This window comes from Calonectris borealis, chromosome 3 (genome assembly GCF_964195595.1).
Source record: "Calonectris borealis chromosome 3, bCalBor7.hap1.2, whole genome shotgun sequence".
NCBI classification, from domain to species: Eukaryota; Metazoa; Chordata; class Aves; order Procellariiformes; family Procellariidae; genus Calonectris; species Calonectris borealis.
Genome location: NC_134314.1, coordinates 8228973 through 8241271, shown reverse-complemented (window position 1 = coordinate 8241271; position 12299 = coordinate 8228973). Strand labels below are relative to the sequence as shown.

The following is a 12299-nucleotide window of genomic DNA, read 5'->3' as shown; positions in this document are numbered from 1 at the left end:
GTTACAAAAGCACAGCTGACTTGTCTTCCTAAAGCTTGAGCTAGCATGTTGGAAAGCTGTCGACTTTCCTTTGATAGCAAAGAACCATATACCTTTCTATGCAGGTCCATAAAACCTTCAGCCCTAAATCAACTGAAAAAGACAAAAAGCATTGAGTCCCTTTCTTGAAAGAGAGAATTGTCCTCCTTTTTTGTAGGCTAGTAAACTGAGACAGAGGCTTGGTAAGTGCTTATTCAAAATGGGAAATCTAGTAAGCTACAGACATACATACTGACTTTACATCTACTAACTGCTTGGCCAGCGCTCTACTCGCTGCAGTACAGTGAGTAATCCAGTTCTGTAAGAACTTTCATAAAGCTCTACTCTTCTATTAAACTTTGTGTGAAGTCTTTCGAAACCACCATAAGGCCATAGCACAGCACAAATGTCACTGAAAATCAACAAGGAATGACTCCCTTTAATTATTTTTGAAAAACTCCAATCAATGGCCGCAGTACTGTAGTGTCTTTCCTGAACTGCTTTCTCTGAAAAGATAAAGCCCAAATATCTAAGCAATTATTAATACATATACATAGGAGCACATGGCACAAAATGACTGTGAGATGTCCCCCATTTTACAAAGTCATAAGAAAGAGTCTCAGTCCAAAAAGTGATGCTTGAAAAATGACTGCCGACTTCATGGAGCTAACCATAACAGCCTTATGGTTCTCAAGGCTCTTCTAGGTAGATCCCACCACTGCCACTCTTCTCTTCTGCCCCTCGACTGCTGCCTCCTCAGGCCCAATCCAGGTCTGGAGAGCCCAGGCCAATAAACTGATAACCACTTCCATGGCTGACTGGAACCAGTAGCTGAAACCCACTACCTCCTGCATAGGTCTGAATGTCAACAATTTCAGCTTTTATTTCATATGGAAGTTAAACCCTAAGCTGGGATTCCATTCCTCAACCTGCAACATTCCAGAGGCAGAAGACACTGCCGGTTTTCCCTCTCCATATCAAATGCCATACTCACCTGATAAATATCCACTCATACTTTTATCAAGACTGTTAAATTTCTGTCTGTATTTTAATCTGGAAGCCTGAGGAACCGCCCAATCTGAGGATGCAATCTTTGGTGAATTCCCAGCTAGTGAAGCACTAGAGGAAGAATTTGAACTACAATATAATTTAAAAAAAAAAAAAAAAAAAAAAAAAAAAAAAAGGAGAGAAAGAAAGAACTCTAAGTTACTTGGCTTAATAAACAGCATTGGAACAGAAGATATATGGCATCTTCTGGTAACATGAAACAACTTCCATGAAGTTTTACCTCTGCTAACTTGCTATAAATATTTTCATCACTAATATGGAATTTTACTGTGAAAGTAGGGACACACATCTAAAAGGAAACTCCTGAATTCAAGATCCTGTTCCCTTAGTATCACAGGCACTTATGTCATATAATTCATCGGTCCATCACTGTAAAATAATACTATCAGAAAACATCTCAACTTTCATAAGAATGTTTACAAGGGCTGTGAAGCATTGGGCGGATGCCTAAGTAACTTTAAGAGGTATGCAAATGAATAACCATGAGCATAAAAATTTATCTGATAAACTCACATCCAAAAGCAGCTTCTAAAGCTGCTGAAACCACTATATTCCACCTCTACCTCTTTCTATCAGTGACAATGACAGGCTGAATGGAGTTTTTCAACTCATTCAGCTTCTGCAGAATAGCGCTGATGGAGGGTTTAGTTTAGTTATACCTACAGAACTTCTACCTGCAATTCCCAGCATTTTCAGTATCCCATCTTTGAAGATCAGACAAAAACATCCAGCCTGCCTTGTTTAAGGTAATCCCCTACTCTGTCAAGTAAAAAACTATTTGCAGTGTTATCCCAGGCAATAAAGTAAAGAATGCTGATATAAACAAAGCCTTTTGGGCACGATGCTGGATAGACATCCTTTGCACGGAATTAGATAACATTATGGTGAAAATGCTGTCAACAGTAATACTGAAGAAGAGCTACTCTGCAACACTACAACACCAGCAAAAGAAAGCTTTCTGATTAAAAAAAAAAAACAAAACAAAACCCAAAAAAAGGTGATTACGGGCACACATCATGATTACGGGCACACACCATGCCTACAATCACCTTATCGAACATCTGCTAGCATCATCTGTCTGTCTGTGTGAGGAGCCCAAAGTCAGACATGCGTTCATCCTAGATGCCTTGTATCAGCAGCAAAGAGGTGCAAGCACCTCTGAGTCACCTTCTGGAACTGAGCAGGGGCTGAGATGCCCTCCGGATTGTCTTTTGGGAGACTGTTCCCTGGATGCCCAATTGGATAGATAAGCCTAGTCCCTCACTTTGTCTATGGCAAAGCTCTAAAATCAGTGAAATAGAGCAGCTGAATACAGAGATTGATAGTCTTCTATTATTCATAAAACAAATTCACACATAAATATTTATAACAAACACTATTCTTACATGCCTGCTAATTACATGGTGCCCTCCATAATGAATGAGCACATCAATCCATAAACATTGCTTTTATAACCACTTGGTAAGTTTTACTTCTATTCCCTACTGAGGTACATTCCCTTCTTTTTGGCACCGCTTTCTCTCATTTGAACTCTTCACCTACTTCGGATAGTTTTGTCAGATTTACTGAAAATATTATTTATTGTGCATATCAAAACAATCTATTTTCAGACTTGGTAGGTCATATTAGATAGACTAATTTTTGATGATGTACTTTGAAAATAGAAATATTCCGTAAGTTTTGGAAGGCATACCACTCAAGTTTAAGATATAACCATTTTAAACTTAACTTTCATACCTGCTAGATCCTAAATCGATTAGTGACTGAGCCTTCTGTATACTAGTACCACCAAACCCTCCTGCCATGGGACCTAAAGAACCAGTATGAGGCAGCGCTGAAACAAACAAACAAAAACAAAACCAAAAACTGTAAAGCAACCGGGTATAAGGCAATGATTTGTAATAAACACTCAAGGCTTTCATAGAACTAAAAAACTAATCAGTGCCTTGTTGTTAAGTTTAACTAGTTAGAACCGATTTGACAAATGTGAACTTTGGAAAAAATACAGTTTGGGTTTTTTTTTTTTTTTTTTAAAACTTGCATGCAAGTATTAGCATTCCTGTCTGAAATTAGCCATAGAGAAAATAAGATTCACAATTCTGAAAGTGAGTACTGGACTGTACTTACTTGAAGAGAAAGGTACGGACAAAGGCTGCAGAAGGCTGGATGTTCCATTTGGCAATGAGGAGGTACTGACAGAAGGCACCAAGGGAGCAGAGATAACCAAAGGAGGAATGGAACTCATGGAGGTCAGAGACATGGGAGCTAACGGTGTGATCGTAGACATAGATGTTGGCATGGACAGATTTGGCATACTACCCATTCCTAGAGCAAAATCCAACAATTCATGATTTAATACTGCAGAGGCTCCAGCAAGAAATCGGCTCCATTATGCTAGGCAGAAACTACACAAAGTAACCTGCGTCCAGAGATACAATGAGCTAAAATAGATGCTTGTGTATAATATTTACTTTTTCTCTAAAGTTTAGACTTTAGAGACAGCTCAGAGGAAAATATACTGAAGAACATGAATTAAAAAAAAAAAAAAAGATCCTTACAAGCAATTCATTCTCAAGGTAGATTTAGCTAGTATTTCAGAAAAGAATAAGGTCTAGTTTTTATAAATGCAGCTGTAACTAGTTCTTCAACCAGTCTTTCCACGTCTGACCCCTGAGAGAGAATTATAATGCAACTCAACAGTTGTGACAATCCTCTGTAGGGAAAAACTGGAACTGTTTCTGAACTAAGTCTGTTCCGAGTGTCAGCCTTGGAAGAATCCGTATGGGTGAAAAGTCCATACTTAGGGACCCATGCCTAGCAAATGGTTTCTTTAAGGCAGTTGCCTGAAGTGAATAAGGGCACCTGAATTACTGGCTGAATCTTGTGGAAGACAACAGTATGCAGATGCTATGATGGAAGGTTAGTAGTAATCGTATGCCAACCACAGCTATCTATAAATGCATGCACTTGTATACAAACACACAAGATTTACCGATGGGCAGATATTTTAAATCACGTATGTAATTAATATATGCATACATTTAATTTCAGCATAGAAGTATGCTAATTTTGTAATCCAGCTGAAGTCATTACGTGTATTTTGTTCTACAAAACAACAAAATAACAGGCATCCACTGAATCCCAAAACACCATCAGAAAAGGAAACAAAAGTTAACATAATTATATTCAATTGATCATATAACCAAAATAGACGATCTGATTGATTTTGAAAAAAATACGTAAAGTAAGTGTTCTACCAGAACTTCGACCTTTACTAAGTTTAACTTTAAAACCCCCGAGTATAAATAGGTGAATGAGTAGGAGGGAGACAAAAAGAGACCTTCACAGTGCAAGATGACAGCCTGCAAGTCAGATGGCAAATGTGAATGGCCTTCTTGAACCTCAGGTCAAAATTAAATCGAAGGTTTTTCTTTATTATTAAATGTCTTCAAAGAATGAAATTATCAAAATGTCAAGAAAGTGACTTTGTGAATTTCCTAAATCAGAATATCTTTGATGTTTTTTTACTGATTCCCTCAACTGTCATGGTCAGATTAATGCTTGTATTTGGCTGCAATTAACTGTGGTTTTTCACCTCTGAACACTAAGTAATTACATATTCATAAGTACCAAAGCGAGCTGACATTAGCGGCGAAAATACTGGAGTTTGTTTCATGACAGGAGGGAGAACCGCAGGCAAGTGCTGTCCTTGCAATTTCAGCTTGATAAGTTTCATAGCTATAGAGAACTCCTGTTGATCCATTTTTCCATCCTTGTTCAGGTCTGATAGTGTCCTTAAAAATAAAAAAAAATTAAATTAAATGTAAAAAGCCCACAAGGAAGAAATGTAAAGTTAACTTTTTCACTTAATGAGAAGCTTTTCTATCAAATTTATTTACTGCTTTTGTACAAGAAAACAACAAACTTATTGCAACCATTTGTAGATTTTTTTACAACACTCTCAGCAGTTTACAGATCTTTATTTTTCTAGTTTGCCAACCTACAGGTATTGAAGGTCAACCTGGACTTCCAAACATAATGTTCATCTAGCTGTATTAAGTATAATTCACTGGGTAGTCTTCTGCAGAGTTCAGTTTTAAAGTTGCTGTATATTAAACACTTAACACCTGAGCAAGTAGGAAGACACTCGCAAAAGCAGTAGTCTCCTGCTCGGCGGATACACTTGTTGCTACAGATACGCCTCTGCTATGCTTCTTTCTATGTTACTAGCCAGACTAATTATTTTAAATTCATGTCTGGTAATGTAAGGAATTAATGCAAGAATCTGACACAGCAGGATGCAGAAACCTGCTAAAGGCACTATATGCCATTATGAAAACTGCATTAATTCACAGTGGTTTTTTTAGGCCTGATACCCACACTGTCTTCCTTTGACACTTTTCCAAATAAACTTAAATACAACGGGAAATATATGCATAAACATAAACAGACAAAATTTCTGGTTAGACCAGGCACAGGAATGTAAATAAAATTAGGAGAAAAAAAAAAATCAGACTTAATATTAAGCTACATTTTCCCTTTCATCTGTTACTATTCAGTATAAAACCCCAAGGCCCTACGCAAAAATTTCCTTACCACTCTTTTCTAGGCACTTTAAGCATCTGAAGAAGAAACTAACTTTGCATTTAGTTCGTTTCTTTAATATTCTTTCACAAGTGAGTTGTTCTTAATTATTAAGAGCCTCTACCCTGTGTCTTTTCGCACGTGTACATCTTGATAACAACCAAGTACCCCAAAATGAACATAGTATTCTAGTGAAGACTGAGGAGTTACAAAGAAGAAAATGTCTGTTTCAAGTGTTGCAACCACCACATATACGCTGCAAAGAACAGCACTTTTTCCAGTTCCTGTACTACAGCACTGTTTGGTATCTTACAGTGTATTATAACTGATCTTCTAACTAACATTTTCTGTGGCTTTAGATTTTTTCCTGTCTTCTACTTTCAGTGTATTCTCCACTCCCAGTTTTAATGTGTTATTTTTTACCTCTTTTTCCACATTATTATTTAAAATATAAAGACAAGGCTTAACAATGACCTTTGTGGCAGTCCAACAGGCACTTTCCTCTATGAAAGCCTTCCAATTTATCATCGCTTTTTGTTTCAAGCACTTACTATAGTTTAAAAAGGCTGTGTTCAATACGATTCAATTTGAATTAACATCATAAGAAAGATATAAAAGATATTGCTTTTTAATTAAGTGTTGGTACACATATAGGCTCAATCCTTCCTCTAAATTTAATAAAATTAAAACAATAATTCAGACAACACTCCTACTTTGACTGCTGAAACCCTCTTTGAGACAACACAACATACCAAAGATAGGAGATGCGTAGCATTCAAATACTAACTTTTTTTTTTTTTAAAAAAAAAAAAAAAGGTAAAAGAATACCTTACCATATTTCAGCAAGGATTGAAGCTGGTAGACCTGATTGCAAAAAAAAGGTACGTGCTTGATCACCTACGATAAACAAGACAGACAGACAAACTTTTACACTCTAGACACAAATTTTCAGAAAACCTCAGCATTCTGTTGTGGGACAGATTTTCAAAAGGAATCAGCAAGCTGGATGCCAAGCTTTCCAGTTTCGTACCACCTAACTCCTTCCCTGGTGACAGCGATCGTCAGATACCCATGTATTCTGTAATCCTGAATCTTTGCTCTGAGAAGTGATTTCAAATAGCTATAGAAAGCTTTAACAGGTCACAAATCAACAGCTGCCAACAGTTTAATAGATGCAAGATTTAAAGAAGTAAAAACGACTGAAAATTTAGTCCTGACCCAATTACTTTTACAGGAAAGGATGTGCATGCTCTTTCTTTCCTTCTCCTTCATCCAATCTAACTTCAGCCAGTATTGCCTCTCTAGAAAAACTGGAAAAACGTCGTGTCCTAAATCATATTCTGTTCCGTCAGAGAACATCCACTGTTTCAGTATTTCAGGAAGGGAATGGGAACTGTTGTGCAATTCCATACCAAGTTCCACATCAATTGGTACTGATTGTGCTGTTAAACAAACTCGTAATAAAACACGGACAGTGGTGTTTATGCTTACCTATGAGCGAATTACAGATGCTTCAAGCTAAGACTTCAGGTTATTCTTTCAGCTCTCTCTTCGCTTATATTCATACACAGCCTTTCATTTCAAGCACTTGCCAAATAAATAATGAAGCCTGCAGACGTACGCGCAGGTAAGAGCCCAGATGTGGCCTAAAGGTAATCCCTGGCACTGCATAATTTTCAGCTGGTGGTAAAGTACACACCAACCTCCCAGAGCTGTTTGGCCAAAGCAGGAGTTACGTATTGCTTAGCTAGAAGATGTGCATGTTCCAAACAGACAACTTCCCACTCTTTCCTCAGTCTTTTTTGGACCAAAATGAGGAAAAGCAGGGGCAGTGGAGTCACCAGATAGGGCATTAGCAGATAATTAGGAGGGTAGGAGTCATCAGGGCTGGTCTATAGTGCCCACCCGCACACAAAGAACGGGGGTTCTTAAATTAAGTCATCTTTGCCAGTGAAATCGAGCCTTTTCTCGATGTCACAAGTAGATTCTTAAATTTAAAACTTGCAAATTCTGAGGTGCGCAGCAACATGACTCAATTGCTTAAGAGGAGAAGCAGCTGAATGCAGCTGGAACTGACAGCAGGCCGTTGCAAAATGCCATCAGCCTACCCAGAACTCGCTGAAGGCCCAAGGGTTAATAAATTTCAAGCAGTCATTAACAAGGACAAGTGGTCAGCATCTCTCTCCCTGTCTCCTCCCCCAAAACAAAGATATCTAACAGCACAGAACTCTCTAACAGTGTTCAGACAGAGGAGAGTCACTTCTGGTGTCTCTGGCGTCACTTGCCACAATAGCTACTGTAAGAGCTCCTTGGCAGCCTCCCATCTAAGCACAGATTTCGCCCGATACTCTTTGTTTTTTGAAACTAGACAGAATGACAGCACATAGCCACCAGCTGCAGAAGTGACAGGGTTAATAAAAGAGTGTTCCTGTGCCAGAATTTAGCCCAAAGGTTGTAGAAGTTTAGTAATAACCCGCGTCTGTTTGCCCGAAGAGCATCATCATTATTAGTCACACAACAAAGGGCTAGAAATAGGATGTAGCTTTCAAACTGTTTTACAAAGATACTTATGTGTACACAGAAGTTAACGTGTAATGCAGAATCTCAGACCAACCTGTAATGTAGCCTCCTGTGGGTTTAAGGCTATCAAACTGCTTGTCATGCTTGGCCCGCTCTTCAGAGGTGATGGCCCATATGTTTGGACCTCCTGGGAAAAAAAAAAAACAAACAAACCCAACACTGAACAACCAAAGAGTTTGAAGACTTTTAAAAATAAAGCATGTCACTTGCAAAATAAAAGCTTGGCTTCTCAAGAGACAAAGTTAGATCTAGACACACCCAGCTCCTACCAGTTTGGCAAGGACGTTATGAAACACAAACCTGCTTCCCAGATGTGCAAGGGCTAGCTGAGACAATTCCTCAGCTAGATTCCTTTACACTCGGCTTTCAACCAAGCTCTGTCGTCCTTCAAAGCTGGTGCAAAGCAGTTTCCTGTCGCTGATGATTGTTTGCAGCCCAGGCAGGATGCACGTTGCTCACCATACCCCGTGTGAACCAAATACTCCTCTGGTTCAGCGGTAAACAAATGGGATTCAATGTCACTTAAGGCTTCTCATGCAGAGGGTTAACACCCTACAGCTGCCAAAAAGACTCATGGTTCGTCTTGCCAATACTCTAAAAACAAAATTGGGACCGCTAACAAAAATATGTTGGTTTTGTCTGACAAAAGAGTAACATTCTGGGTTGGTTTTTTTTTTGGTTTTTTGTTTTTTTTTTTTTAAAACCAGCATACAATTTCAACCTACCATTTTTCAATGCATAAAAAGAAAAAAGTATAAAATATTACAGCCTCAAAGTAACAAAGAGAAATTGCAGGGAATAATCATGTTTACAGAGCTGTGCTGATATACCAGGCAGAACCAGAGTGACTTTCAGAAACGCTCCAACCTGCTGTATAAAGGTCAGGGTGTGTGTCCTCTGCAGGAAAAGCAGTTTGCCAGAAATAATTGGGTTTGCTTTTGGTTTTTAAGTAGGAGGAAGTTTTAGTTGGGAAGTTCTTGACAAAAATATAATTTTCCGAATCAATGAATGCAAGAATTAGCAGAAATTCTGAATGGAAACACCCAAAACAGCATTAAAAGGTTATTACTTAAAAAAACACCTTTAAAAATACATTCTACTCAGTATCACCACTTCCAAAGACCTGTTAATCTGTTCTTCAAGTATTTGTATTGCTCGCTAAAAGACACTCAAGGGAATAAATAATCGTTCTAATAAGATATTAACAAGTTGCTTTAAAAACCACAGGACTTTGAAAGAAAGTTACCATAAAATGCTTCCTCTTTTCCTGCATAAACCTAATTTCAAAGCTTTGAACCTACAAAACGTCAACAGCTCTTTTCACTGTTTTTCGAAAACCAGTAACAAGGCTAGCAGACCGCAAGCTGACATACATGCCAATACACACATACTACTGATGTTAATCGCCTCTTGACTGCCTTTATCCATATACGCAAACACATTTTCAAAAAGACCTAATGTCTCCTCTTAAGGAGGTCCTGTTAAGACCATCATTCTCCTTTCATATTTACAAATTGAATTTTTCACCCCTGCTGCTCAATAGGGATATATAAATAGTTAAAAAAGTAAACCAAAACAAAACAGAAACTCACTGGGGATATGAATGACAAAAAAGTTGGGAAGGCATTAGGATACAACCTCTAAGCACCCGAATTTGGAGTTTTGCTTCCCTCTCTTCAGGATCTACTGTTTTTTTTTTAGTGGGGCCTCAATTAAAGGGTCTTCTTGCAGGCTGCCTGCAAAACTGCACTTCAAGAACTCCCCTTATTTCTCTCTTCTAATTAAAGGCGTCTAAATAAATCTAGGTTAGATACGGATAATAAATTTAAGTAAATCTAAATCAGATGCCTAAAAGTTGATGTACAGGAATTACCATAATACACAAATGAGGACAACTTATGCCCAATGGCAAAAATCAGAGTGGCACTCAAATCTTTTTAAAATGTTAGTTTTAATATACAAATGGAAAGCGCATAATGTGGTTAAAGCTTATAGAAATTATCTTGACAAGATGAAGAAGTGTTCCTAAAGTCATGAGCAGCAACTTCAGAAAACTTGACCAGTTTTTTCATATAAGGAAAATAAAATATTAGCAACATCACATTTTTGTTATATGAAATACCATGTTTTGATCATCTTTTGAAGCAGGTAGTTACAACACTCCTCAGTTTTTTATAATCAATGACACAAGGATTAAGACCACCACAATATATTCATGCGGCCAGTGGCTACAAAGCGCTAAAAACACAGTAAGAATTCCTTGACTGGAGTTACCGGCAGCACCGTAGCTTTTCTAAAAAAATCCAATTTACATTGTAAGGAAACTTCTGTTTAAATATGTACTGAAATGCACAATTTCCTATATTATATGTCACAAAGTAAGCAAGAAGGTGGCAATCTTCTCAGCAAAATATCCCTTTGCATAAAATCCGGTAAATGATGTTTCCTCTCAAACTATGAAATTCAAAGTTCTGCATGGCATTGTCTCAAATGTGTGAAAATTTTGCAGTTGAATGAATCACTAGATTCACACCTGTAGCTGTACGGGATTAACATCAACTTCTCATTCAATTAACATTAACATCTCACTCAAGAAGCGTTTCAAGATCAGCATTCACCCTTCATTCTCATTTTTTACTTCATTAACACGCCCCTCGCTGGTTTTTGCACACTAAATACTTTGTGCACTTTTGCTCAGAGGACTGCGATGGCTTTTCTCTGACACGCAGAGGTGCCGGGCGCAGGGGTGCTGCCATTGCCCCGATGACCTCGGGACCATCGCAGAGCTCTCTGAAAGGCAGAGCGTGTGGGGCGCGATGAGCAGCTCCAGCTTTGCTGACTCTTATGACTGTGCACATCACACTACTGATCCTAGCCTAGGCCAAAAAAAAAAAGTATCATCAGTGCAGCCATAACAAAAAGCCTTCAGATGCACACTCTACTGTTAAAATTATGCTGTTAGCATAGTTTATTCGTTCCCCAATTAAACACGCAAAAGCATTTCTTCAGCAACCGTCTCCATGACAGGTTTCTTGCAAGTATAAATTTCATTCAAAGAAATCTTCGACTGTAACCAACGTTATTATAGCAACAAGTGCTTCTAGCACAGTCCTAGCGAGCCAGTGCAAGCAGCTACTGTCACAGCAAAGTGATAACTACGAACACACGTGTTACCAAAATTACATCATGTGAATATTTCAGGAAACTGAATATATCTCCTGAAAAGGCCAACCTGCTAGTAATTTATTTTCAAAGGTATGAAGAATTTCAGATTCTCCCTGTCCCTGAGGACACAGACTGAAAAGTCTTTTCTGGTGACTAATTCCATAAAGATACACTCTCGTTTACTGGGGTTTTTTATATGTATGGAAGAAAATAATGTAATAGACCTTAAAACCAAAAGCAGACCTCCTCCCACATAATTTGACTGTTTTGCTTAAAAGTAAACATATAAAAATGTACATACTGTGTAAATATAAATTAAAAGAAAACACGTTCAGTTCAGACAATTTTAGCCATATCTCTCCTAAGACCTATCAACAGTCAATAATACCTTGAAATTTAAGATGTTTAAAAGATGTCAGAGCACCTTTTAATTTAGAAAGTTGAATGAAAACATGTACTAAATTCCAACCAGAAATGAGATAAGCGGTGGTGGACAAAAGCAAGGAATTATCCAAACAAAGTCCTTCCAAAGCTGTGAGTCCTTACAAGCTAAGCCTAGAAAGTAATGGGGATTTTTTTAGCAGGAATTAGGATCTAGAAAACAGCGTATCTCCAAGTGAGCACAGATCTCCCAGTCTGATAGATTTTTTTGGTGCTCCTCTATAACTGAACAAAGTCCCAGAAAACTAAGTTTTAACCTAAAGTCATTTAAGAGAGAGTGCCTGCCATTTTCAGCCTAGACTAGAACAAGTCATTGTTTTATGAATAGAGGTTAAGAATCATTGGACAATGAAAACGTTTCTTTAAAGAAAAAAAAAAAATTTAAAACCACCCAATACTTATGGTAGGGATCCAGAGTGTGGGCATTCAAGCCTTACCCAACA

General features: G+C 38.0%; 1 protein-coding gene across 8 annotated transcripts in view; it reads right to left on the bottom strand.

Annotated features, from left to right (window-relative positions):
- Nucleotides 1-12299, bottom strand: part of ITSN2 (intersectin 2) — a 100142-nt gene that overhangs the window by 49048 nt on the left and 38795 nt on the right. For 7 of the 8 annotated variants that reach the window (XM_075144937.1, XM_075144940.1, XM_075144945.1 and 4 more), the window contains 6 exons: nt 8285-8377; nt 6504-6567; nt 4717-4880; nt 3214-3411; nt 2824-2920; nt 1013-1155 (listed from right to left, as the gene is read on the bottom strand). In XM_075144937.1, coding sequence (XP_075001038.1) covers nt 1013-1155; nt 2824-2920; nt 3214-3411; nt 4717-4880; nt 6504-6567; nt 8285-8377 — 759 coding nt within the window. Of the gene's footprint in view, nt 1-1012; nt 1156-2823; nt 2921-3213; nt 3412-4716; nt 4881-6503; nt 6568-8284; nt 8378-8550; nt 10289-12299 lie in introns of those variants that run through there. The other variant, XM_075144941.1, reaches the window with a different exon arrangement.